Source organism: Callorhinus ursinus, unplaced genomic scaffold, assembly GCF_003265705.2.
Source record: "Callorhinus ursinus isolate GAN/ISIS: 27379988/994484 unplaced genomic scaffold, GSC_fseal_2.0 scaffold54, whole genome shotgun sequence".
Classification (NCBI taxonomy): domain Eukaryota; kingdom Metazoa; phylum Chordata; class Mammalia; order Carnivora; family Otariidae; genus Callorhinus; species Callorhinus ursinus.
Window position 1 is genome coordinate 1,162,683 of NW_027397116.1, and position 11,444 is coordinate 1,174,126.

General features: G+C 46.2%; 1 protein-coding gene across 1 annotated transcript; it reads right to left on the reverse strand.

Annotated features, from left to right (window-relative positions):
* Nucleotides 1-4,139: 4,139 nt before the first annotated feature.
* On the reverse strand, nt 4,140-9,702 carry CCDC190 (coiled-coil domain containing 190). Its single transcript, XM_073884077.1, is given in 4 exon segments — nt 4,140-4,426; nt 4,429-4,715; nt 4,987-5,110; nt 9,507-9,702. Coding segments are annotated over 4 exon segments (894 nt in total).
* Nucleotides 9,703-11,444: the final 1,742 nt, after the last annotated feature.

Below are 11,444 nucleotides of genomic sequence, written 5' to 3' on the forward strand. Positions count from 1 at the left end.
TCAAACAGTAAAGTAGGGTGAGCCATAGAACTCTTCAACCTAGGGATTCTGGTCACTCTGAATCAGATTTCAGCAGGCATGTTCTCCTGAGTGTAAATTATTTATGACCTCTGCAGGGCTGGCTCTGAGGCAAAAGTATAGTAGATATGGATGGACCATTACTGCTTGTTTTCTATACTGAAGGAATGTCTGTTGGGAATCAGTTGTTATAATAGAAGAAAAAGTTACTTACCTTAGAGTTGCTCAGATAATTATGAAAGAGTCTTGATTTTAGAATTGAGGTCCCTGTTGTGTTTTTAATACAGGGGCTTGCCTCTTCTTGGGTCCTGAAACCAGTAGCTAGCCTCTGCCCAAGGACAGGGGCAACGGGGGCAGCAAAGCTCAGATCTGTCAGCTTTTCCACTTATGAGGGTCCCAGCTGGCTTGGAAAGGGACGGAGGTGGGACCATGAGATCGCATGTCTTACTTGCCAGTAATTCCTAGAGGAGCCCTAGTTTGCTGGTCTCTTTCCATCCATAGCTTTTCACTCTCTTCCTATACATGTTAAATGCCTTCCTTTTTAACCCAAATTTTGTGAATTTCCTTTTCCTTCAAGACCCAAGTTATATCTATTTTTGCTTTCATTTCCAGATGGACCTGGATGATGGCACTGCTGAAAAATTTTCCCAAATTTTCTAGGATGTGAAAGACATATTGGGGTGACGATTCACATCTATCCGACACTGAGGGTGAAGCTCCCTGAAACATCATCAGCTCCCACGTGCGTGCTGAGCTCTGCGATGTTGTTGGTGGGAGCACGTGTAGTGAACCAGCACCGGAGACCACGGGGCCCCCGGATTAGGAGGGTGTTGTTATGTGCGTGTTTGTGTGAGTGCAACCCCCTAAAAAAGGAAGGGAAATCGTTTAGGAAAAACATCATTCAAATATGAATTCTTATACATATTCTACAAAACTCCACCTAATCTTTGATGCAGTAATATTGAAATAACTGTTGGAATCACTCATTATTTTCTGCTCATACTAGCCTAGTTGCTAGAGCTTAAGCTGAGAGAGAAACAGGCACCTGGTTCCTACTTCCTGTGGCTCTCTCCAGGTCAGACTTCAGCAAGAGTGTGCACAAATTTCCCAGTAGTGAACTGCAAAATTTAGTATCTTTATATGTAGCTTGCATACGTTTTCTATCACACACTTTTGGAATAATATTTTATTAGAAATAATTTTGAGTCGAGAAGCTCCATGCTAGTATTGGGTTTGATTCCAAGCAGTGTGTAAGTACGTCTGGAGTCTTTATATGTGTATTTGTATGTGTTTTCCTTTTAGTAGGGAAGGTTTCTTCCTTGCCCAGCTTCATGGTACAACTTGAATGGAATTAAACCAGAGTGATTCAAAGTAACTGAACTAATGACATTAAATTTCATCCGCAGTTTCTAAGTGGTGCCAGGTTACTGGGACCCAGAACAGCGGCGCATTCACAGCACCGGCAGGAAGATGGGAGAACTGGCATCGAGTTCACATAACATCCAATTAGGAAAAAGTCTTTTCTCCTATAAATCTCAGGTGGGCCTCAGCGGCATCTGAGATGAAGACTTGTAATCCGCACCTGTGTTCCTTGTACTGAATGTGTCTCAGCATGACACCGCTCCATATAGATCCGACTGAGAAATCCCAGCTCGGTGAGATGTAACCGTGGGGCGGGGGCTTTTCTCCTGGGAACTGCGACCAACTTTGCTTGATACTCTCTCAGGCCGAGCCAACAACTGCCAGTCCCTTCTGTTTTACCACTTTTATTTTTGGTAGATATTCTTCAACCACATTCGGTATTATTACTTAGGGTCCTTGTCCAATTTAAAGTCCTTCTACCTCACCCAGTGCAGCTCGGGCTCTGCGCAAGCGTGAGGCCCAGCCTCCCTGTCTCCCTCCTTCTGCCCTAGGCGTCCAAACGCCTGCGCAGGGCTGGGCTCGGGCTGGGGTCACACGTCTCTGGCTTCCCTTTGTTTCGCGGTAGTTCTTGCTACACTGGCGGTCGTTGGCCATGTAGGGCTGTTGACTTCTGCTTGGTTGGGATGGAGGCTCCCCGGTCCCGGGGCTCTTGGTGTGGGGGCCAAGCCCTCCAAGTTCCCCTCCCTCTGCCTTGCCTTCACCCTCAGAAGGGCTGTTGTTCCGGAGTTACTGGTAGCACGATACCCGATCACTGAGGGTTGTCAGAACCTTTGAGGTCCTTCTCAGCAGCCTCCACAACCTTGGGACCCTGGGTGAGAGGCCGAGTGACCGACCACCTCAGCGTTTCCAGACGCCTCTGCCTCCGGGTGAAGCGTTGGATTCCCTGCTCGCTGGATGGGTTCAGGTAACAAGGTGAAAGCCCCCTTTTCCTTCCCGGGGAGGTACATGGAGAAGACATTCTCCTTAATACATCTTTGTTCCTCATTCACATTCCGGTATGAAGAGAGTCATTTTGCTTATCACGAGCCTCAGTTTTCTTTTCTGTAAAAGGGAGACAAACTGTCTCACTGATTTCCTACCCTTCAGAGGCTCTTGCCAAGACTTAATGCAGTGGTATATAGGTCGGGGTCTTTTCACCCCCTCACCTGGCTTGTGACAACCAAAATCGTTTCTGGACACTGCCCAGTGTCTTTTGGGGAGCACACTTATCCCCAGTTGGGACCAGGGTAGGAATGAATGACGTTAAGCTGACTGGCTGTGTTCCGTCCTGGAGCTCAGAATACCTTGTGGAGACAAGGGCTTTGAACTGTCCTTTAGAATGTGATGAGTTAGGCCAGCCAAGCCCCCCCGCAGCGGCTTTCCACTTGATCGTGGTGAGCTGTGCCAATAAAAGTATCATGTCTGTTGTATCAAAGAAGGAAAATGTATTGGACTCAATGATGAGAATATAAAATCTGTGTGGTTAGAAGATTTGCAAATGCACAATTTTGTGGCAACGCAGGACCTGTCATTTAAGATAGAGTGTGTACAATATTGGAGGAGGAAACGCAGACAGATCTGGGCCTGTCTGATGTAGGAACACACAAGCACAGTTACTATGAGCACTGTGCCGAATGTTTATTTCTCGAGTTCACAAGACTGGGGTGTACATGGAGTGGGGGGTTTGATGGTGTGTGTGGAGCAGGGGTCCACGCTGAGGCCACGCTCCCTGCTGCCTTGGTGATGGTCGCGTCCTCCAGTGGCTGGCCCAGAGGAAAGGCCCACGGAGAAGTGGGATAAATCATTTTGGAAACTCACCCTTGGAGTGTGATTGTGATGGAGACAGACGGGGTTTAAGCAGCAGACAAGGAGGAAGGACATGTAATAAAGGGCTGGGGCAGTTTGCAGGGGCTTCTCTACCCCGGGGGACCCTGTCCTCTGCTAGCCCGGCGGTCACGGGCCAATGCGAATAAATTAAGTGTCCATGAATCAGTTTGGTCTCCCAGCCTACCTTCATCGGTTGCTTTGCTTCTTGGGGGGAAATGTTGGAGGAAATAATGTAAATTGTTTATTATTCTTTTATTAGGATCCAAAAAGTGTGATATGAGCAGGTGGAAAGCAGGAATGAGGAAACTAAAGTGGAGCTGCCTGGGAAGAAAGGAAGGAAGGGAGGGAGGGAGGGAGGGAGGAAGGAAGAACGGACTTTGGTGGGCAAGCAGGTTTTATTTATGGAACCTATGAGTATACCTATTTCCAACGGTGTTCCTATTCCGTTATAAGTGAACGGACACAGAACAGCTGTGTCCTTGTGCCAGCAGGTGGCACCATAAGAACCTCCTATAGGAAAAGCGGTTTGGCCAATGTTAAGCGGGACCCTTCATATTTTTCCTTTCAGGAAAAGTCTAGTCGTCAGAGTAGATTCCTAGTTTTGCTGACATCAGCAACATGTGCACACCCCTTAAAGTGTTTTCAGAAGATTCATCTCTCCCCTCATTTTTCATATACTTGTATCGCTCATTCAGTGAAAGATTCTATCCCCGTAAAAGGAAAAAAAGAAAAACCTGAGGGTTTAAAATAAGATTGACTACCATTATATATATATAATGACATATGTGTGTGTATATGTATATATATAAAATACATCTTAATTACTGAAGTTACTTGAGGCACACATCTCTTTACTGAGTATGAAAGATGTTCTTGTGAGGTTATGCTAGTGCTTAGAGACGAAGGAAGCCCGCCCTGTTCTCATACTCCTGTCTCCCTCTGGGCTGGAAGGATTCCTTGTGCCCGAACATCTCCCCAGTACTAAGCAACCTCTCAGACTCAGGGGGAGCCCTGTGCCGGAGGTAGTGGGCATTTCTGACCTTCACAAACAGCTCTAGGAAGGTAGGTGTTATGGACTCGTGTTTCAGATTTCCTGCACGTTCCCTGGGATTCAGGGGACTTTGTCTGCCAGCATTGGGGTCTGGCTTCAGGTTGGCATCCTGTGATCTGGCCTCATCAGTGTCCCACCAGCTGGGCTGAAACCAGGGCCTTGGCCCAGGGTGTTGATGGAGACGACTTGATCTTGACACAGAATAGAGATGCCCTTGTTGGAGTCTTTGCCCTTTGGGGGTCTTAGACGATCTTTCTCTCGGGCTTGTGGCTTCTCTGCTGTGAAGGGGGAAGCTTTGTAATTTTGAGAGAGTGACTGTTCTTTGCTTTTCACGGAGTCCTTTAGGCCAGTGTGATCGAAGGGAGGCATCTGGGACTGGATTTTATATATTTCTTGGGTCGAGTTGGTGGCCAGGGCTCTGGGGAAGGAGGTAAAAAGAAGGAAGATCTCTGAAAACCAACAAAAAGGCCCATATTTTGAACTTCCCAGTTGTTAGACCTGTTCCCCTTCTGTGTGGTAGCTGCTGAGGTAATGAAGTGGCTGAGAAGGGGGCAGTTCCAATAGGGGAAGTGTTTCATTGCTTAAGGAGGAGAGGCAGCATTTTCTCAGGGAGAGGGTGATTTGGGGGAAGTCAGTTGGGAAGAGGGATTCAATGGCGTCTCCATGAGTTTAGTAAACATTTTTTTTACCTAACTTTATTTGCCTGCGGAACTCGGTGCTTCTGTCCTCCTGGCGGTGAGGGCACAAGGACATCTTCTGGTCTCTTCTGAATTCCATTCCCCAAGTAAGAGGAGAGCTTTTTCTTGATCATATCTGCTTTGCGTTAATGAATAAGTGTTATGGGTTGAATTTTGTCTTCCCCAAATGTCATATGTTGAAGTCTTAACCCCACAGCACCTCAGAATGTGACCCTATTGGGATAGGACCTTTACAGAGATAGGCAAGTTAGGAGGAGGTCATTAGGGGGAGCCCTCATCCATGACTGGTGTCCTTATAAAAAGGGGAAATTTGGACACAAAGACACAGGAGGGAGACAGTGTGAAGGGATGTAGGGGAAAGACAGCCATGTGAAGGGATGTAGGGGAAAGACAGCCATCGACACTCTGAGAAAGGCCTGAAGGAAGTCCTTCCCTCACAGCCTCTGGAGGAATCAACCGTCCACACACCCTGATCTTGGACTTGTAGCCTCCAGAACTGTGAGGCAATAAATAAGCCACCCAGTCAGTGGTTCTCTCTTACGGAAGCCCTAAAAACTAATCTAGTAAGAGAAGAAGGGAAGGGAGGCTGGACCGGCAACGGGTTCTCTGGCCAGAGAACCAACATATGAGCACCTTCAGACCTCATACACAGCAGGCTGATCTGGCATGCTGCATGAAGACAGAAGAACTTAGAGCAGTTCCCCAGGGCTGACCTAGAACATGTTAACAAGGACTTAGAAACACTGAGATCAGAGGTTTAAACTGGCTAGAGGCCCATGGAAGTTTTGTTGGAATGCTTTATTTGACAAGCATGGGGTCTTCAAGACAAAATAACTGGGTGTGAGCAATACCCAGAGGTGGTGCCCTATTGTTTCCTTCACCTCAATTATGCGCCCTCCTACCTGCCTCAACCATGAGTTGTGACTGCTGGCTATGATGAAGTGGGTTTTTCACTCTTTGAATAAATGTTTCAGCCTCTTGTAGTCATGGCTACTGTGGAGGACCCAGTTCGTTTTCAAGACACCTCACGGATTGGTCACTTGGGTTTGAAAGTCTTGCGCTGGTTTGGGAGTGAGTTCCCTGGATCTGCACTGGGGTTAGCAGGCACCAGGCAGAGGGAATATGACCAGACAGGGGACTAGAAATCACATTCAACTCCTAATACTGTTTCATCTCATCACTTCTTTGCGAGGTAGTCAAGACAAGAGGTGTTTGGTGAGCCATTCTTCCTCTGTTATTTCCTTGAGTGTGTGCCTGTGTGTGTGTGTGTGTGTGTGTGTGTGTGTGTGTATGTCTTATCCATGTAAGAACTTCATCTATTTCCTATAAACCGAGAGATTTTAAGCTACTTCTCCCAGCCAGACCATTCTTTTGCAGTTTAGATCTGTTGAGTCAGCAGGCTTGGAAATGAACATAACTTTCCTCTGAAACTTGATCTTTCTCCCGTGTACACTTGTGGAGGCATGGTGCCTGTATACATCCAACTCTCTGACTCAACAAGGATGTTTGGATGCCTCCTTTGTGCCAGGCAATATACTCTTGACTCTGGTTTTATTTCCCCCTGAACATATCATTAATTACAAAGCTCTGACAATTCTACTTTCTAAATATCTCAGAATGCTCATTTTTCTTTACTTGGCTAATTCCCTAGTTTAGGTCTGAACTTTAGGAATTCTCTTCAACATTGCAGCCAGAGTGAACATGTAATCTCCCTACTCCCAGACCCTATCGGGTGAAATCTAAACTCTTTTGCAAGACCTATGAAACTCTTCATGATCGGAGACACCACCCCCACCACTTTGCCTCCACACTGTGCCTTACCTTCTCCTCCTCGCCCCTTACCCTCCTCAGTACTGGACTGTTTGAAGCAAGTCATGCTCATGCATGCATCTTTGTACATACTGTTCCTTCTGCCAGGAGTGACCTCATTCCCTGTGTCCCTATGACAAACCACACTCCCCACCCCGCAACCCCACTCCCATTCTCCTCTAAGATTCTGCATACACGCTGCCTCTCTTGGGAGATCTTACCTAAGTCCCTTTGATAGACAGGAATCTTCTTTCGTTCCTGCCCTCTGGAAACAAATCTAATTTAGCAATTAGCATTTTCTATTATAATTTCTCACAAGCACAGCTACCTTCCAATTTAAACGTGAGCATCTAGAGGACACAGACCACGTTTTTTCATATTTACATTCCTGCATCTATTGGAGTAGCTATAGTGTCCCATAATAATCTGTCTTAGTATTACCTCAGTTAAAGATGTGGGTTTTTGAGCCTAATTCCTAACCTGCTGATCCAAATCTCTACAGATGAGGATTGGGAATACGCATTTTAGACAATCCACCAACTGGCATGTAGCCGAATCTCAGTAACAATTTCAGTAAATGAATCATGGGAAAATATTGCCTAGTACAGTGCCTGATAAATACTGAGACATAATACATATCATTTCTTCTCCTTTTCCTTAAACTTTTCCCCCTTTCCCTTAATTTTACTGTTAAGAATCCAAGGCTCAGAAAGAATATGACTTTCTAAGGGACATAGAGACAGAGGCCCCTGAATCAGTTTTCTGCCTCTTGGTCCAGACTCTACCCACACCACCTGTCCCTGAGGCAAATGCTCTACTCAACCAGGACAGTCACCTACCTTGGCCTGGCCTTTTGCATACCTTCCCCGCCCCACTCCATGAAAGTGGGTATAATGTCTTACGTGTTTTTTTGAGAATAGAAGTGAGATTCAACCAGATGGCTTGTAAGGTTCTTTTCCAGTCTGTGAGCTCTCATTCTAGTTTGTTTTAACCATTTATTACAGGGAAATGGAAAACAGAGAAGTTCAGCTACTTGCTCAGGGTCCTCTTTAGGCCCAAAGATGCAGGTTAGAAATAATTCCCAGGCCAGCTGTTTGGACATTACTTTTCGTTCTTGTGTCCATATATGAGCCATGTAGACCTAAACAAGTTGACATCAAATAGTGACACCTGGCTTTCCTCTGGAACATGCTCCAGCATTTTCAGAGCTTCTGAGTTCCAGCACCTGCCTTCAGTGAGAAGGGGCTGTAATTTTGCAGAGCTGGGATGGATCCTCTCTATGCTGAATTTTGAAGAAATATCAAAATCAAATTATTTTAATGATGAATGTCGTTTCTGCAAACCGTACAGCTACGGCAGTTTCAACAAAGCAGTAGGAAAGTTTTAGTCCTGTAACCATCTTTTCTTGATGGATCCATCAATTGATTAAGTGATAAGAGTAAACACTTCTATAATACTTATTTCGTGTTTAGGTACTATCCCAAGTGCTTGCTGAATCTTCGACTAACTTCACAGGGTGGGGAACATCATTTCCATGTTACACTGGAGGAAAGTGAAGCACAGACAGGTCCAGTAGGCCCCCCAAGGCCTCAACAGGTGGTAAACGAGAGTCAGGACTTCAACCCTGACAGTCTGGGTCCAGAGTCTGTGTTCTTAGCCGCCATGTTTTAATGGGATCATTGAGTAGGGGGATTTTCTTTCCCAATTGTTATTGAATGGTGTAGACAGCTCTGGAGGGTCTGAGATTCTGGACACCACTGTGTAGTCCCTTGGCTCTGTGATGATCAGTAGCTACTAACTAGAAACTAGTTTTTGAGGTTAGTTCCATTCTTGTTGTCGCTACTTAACTACTTACTTATCTCTGTTAATTGGACAGTCTTCTAAATGATGTACACATTTGGAAAGGGTTATTCTTTGGAGACAGGAGGTTTTATGGAAGAGCATTGTTATAAAGAGTATGAGCACATGGCTTACAGGTAAAGAGGCCTCTTTGGGAAAACAACAGAAATATTGGCCCTTTGACTTACGGAGTCAAAGAAAACACGGTGCTGATATACCGCAATTACTTGTTTGAAATTTTCTAATCTGAGCATAATCTGTAGGCTCTAGTGTGAACATACATTAAAGTACAAGGAGGGTGGCTGAGAAGTTCATTTTGAAGTCAGTCACATTGGTGAGCATTGAAAATGGCCAAATGCTCCTTGCTCAGCCCCATCAGAGGGCAGGTATCAGGACAAGGATAGTGCTCAGTGGTCGCTAATCCTGGGGATCAGTTTTTTACTTCCCTTTCTTAAGGTGACTTGCATATTAAGCAGTTGCTCAATCAATGGCTGTTGGCCAGGTATAGACATGAAACCAAATCAACCCAGATATAGTGAAAGGAAAGCAGAATGAAAAATAAAATAAGAAGAAAACAAAGGACTTAAGCAAGAGAGATCTCATTTGAAACATAGAAGTGACTGGAAGCCTGGGAAGTATTGGCTCAAAAAGGCTTGCTGATGAGCTGCTGCAGGGAGCTGTGTACCCCAGGGAGGGTGGGAAGAGGGCAGGCAGCCTAAAATCCAGGTCAGGTTAAGTTTTTGTTTCCTTGGTATCTAGGTCTCTGAAAGAGCCCTTTTCCTGGGGTAGGGGTGTCACTCTGGCCTCAGCCAGGCGATGGCTTGTCGCCCTGCCCTGCCTCTCCCCCATCCTGGAGGCCTCACCTTGTTGCAACCTCTGCCGTTCTTTCTGGAGCTGTCTCTGCTCCCGGGTCAGCAGCTTCATATGGTACAGGCAGATGTGCTCCAGTCCCTGCAGTGTTTGGCTGAGTCTGGCTTCGGCCCACCTGGCATTCTTCCTCTCCAAATCAAAGTGTTTATACACAGGACCCATGACCATGTGCCTCTCCGTCCTCTTCATGGTCTAGAGGCAATAATACAAGATGCTGTCAGGCACCACGACTAACCTGATAGAGCAAGACAGGGAGACCCTGACCCCTGGCTTTTAATCAGGTTTCAATGTTTGAATCCTGTGTGTTTCTGAAACGACAGCTGCCCAGTCACACCACTGGGAAATTTTGCCCTATACTAATGAATTCCTAGAGTGACACAGAAGATGGGGTGGGGGTGGGGGTGGGGGTGGAAATTGTTCCTCTGAGGCTCAGGGCCCTTGCCAATAACATAGTGATAGATGATAGGCTCCCCACACAGCCCCAGTCAGAATGCCATAAAGATCAAGCATACAAACAACTTTTTGGGAAAAAAATAGAAATACTTTCCTTATATAAAGCATTATTTACCCAATAAGAGAGTCTCTTCCACTATTCTTCAAAAGCCTCCAAAAAGCCTGGTGAAGGGTCTGGAGAGGATGTGAGACTTAGGGCAGAGCTATTCTCTGGGACCCCTTTTGGTTCACTCATTCACACATGAATGGGTCCACACAGCCTGTAGCCTACCAGGTGCCAGGTGCTATGCTAAGTGCTGAGAGTGGTGGTGACTGAGTCATAGTTCCCACTCCCAAGGGCTTTCAGGTTTGTGACTATAGAGTCTAATAATAACACACCAAATCTGAAGAGTAGGACTCTACTGGTCTCAAAACAGTGCAGGCGTCCCAAACCAGTAGTCTGGGCAGCAGTGCGGAGACTACTTGGGTTGGACATCCTCACTCATCTTCTCAGAGCGCTGGTCCCCCCTGCCCTTCTTGTACCCTGATGACCAAGCCCTTCCTTGGCTTGGCTTCCTCCTCCTGAAACTCGATCGCACGTATAGGCAGGACACATCTTCCCCTTCTTTGAGATCTTCACCATACTTATTTCAGAGCTCAGATCACAATACGTGCCCAGGATATAAATGGATTGCTCTTGATGGAACTTTGGTGATAATAATGCAGGAAAAAGCTTAGTGTTGAAAGAGAGGATAAGGTCAGGACCTAGAAAAGACATTTTAAGACAGCTTGCTTTATAGTCTAAAGTGTAGACTAAACTTGAACCAAAGGACAGGTGGGTAGCACTTACCTACAAACCCAGAGTTCTCACCATGAGAACGCTGTTCTTATCTTTTGCTATGTCAGGCTGAGTCTGGATTAGTGAGCTCGTTTTTCTTCAGGAAATTTCGGAGTTTGGCACCGGGGAGTGGGGAGGGAGAGGCTGTGGGGGAGAGTGTTAAATACACTTGAAAACTCTCTCTCATGCCACCTCCCCTGGGCAGGAATGCTAACTCCCTGGACAATGGGCACCAATCCCAGAGCTCTAAATAGCTCTGTGAGTTAAGGAAGACTGCCAGCTTCCAGCCGTCCCCTAGTGGGGCCCACAGTGCTCCTTCGGGGCTGTGTCCCCGGGAGCCAAGAATGAACGCAGAGGTGCTTTCCTGTGTTCTCAGTCTCTCTCCTGCCTCACCCCGCTTCCCTTTTTGCCACCTCATTTGCCATACCCACCACTCCCCCTACACACCATGCTCATTCTGACTTCTTGGAAATCAGGTCAGGGCCCTGAAGAAGGCACCTGTTTCTTGGTTTTTGGTTTTTGGATTTTTTTGGGGGTCAGATGGTGCACATTTTTGTGCAGGAGAGTAGTTATTTTTTTTATTGTGCATCGTTGCACATCATACTGACTTTTCTTAGGCTTCTGTCCATATTGTGTACTTCAGAGCTTATTAAGGTTTTCT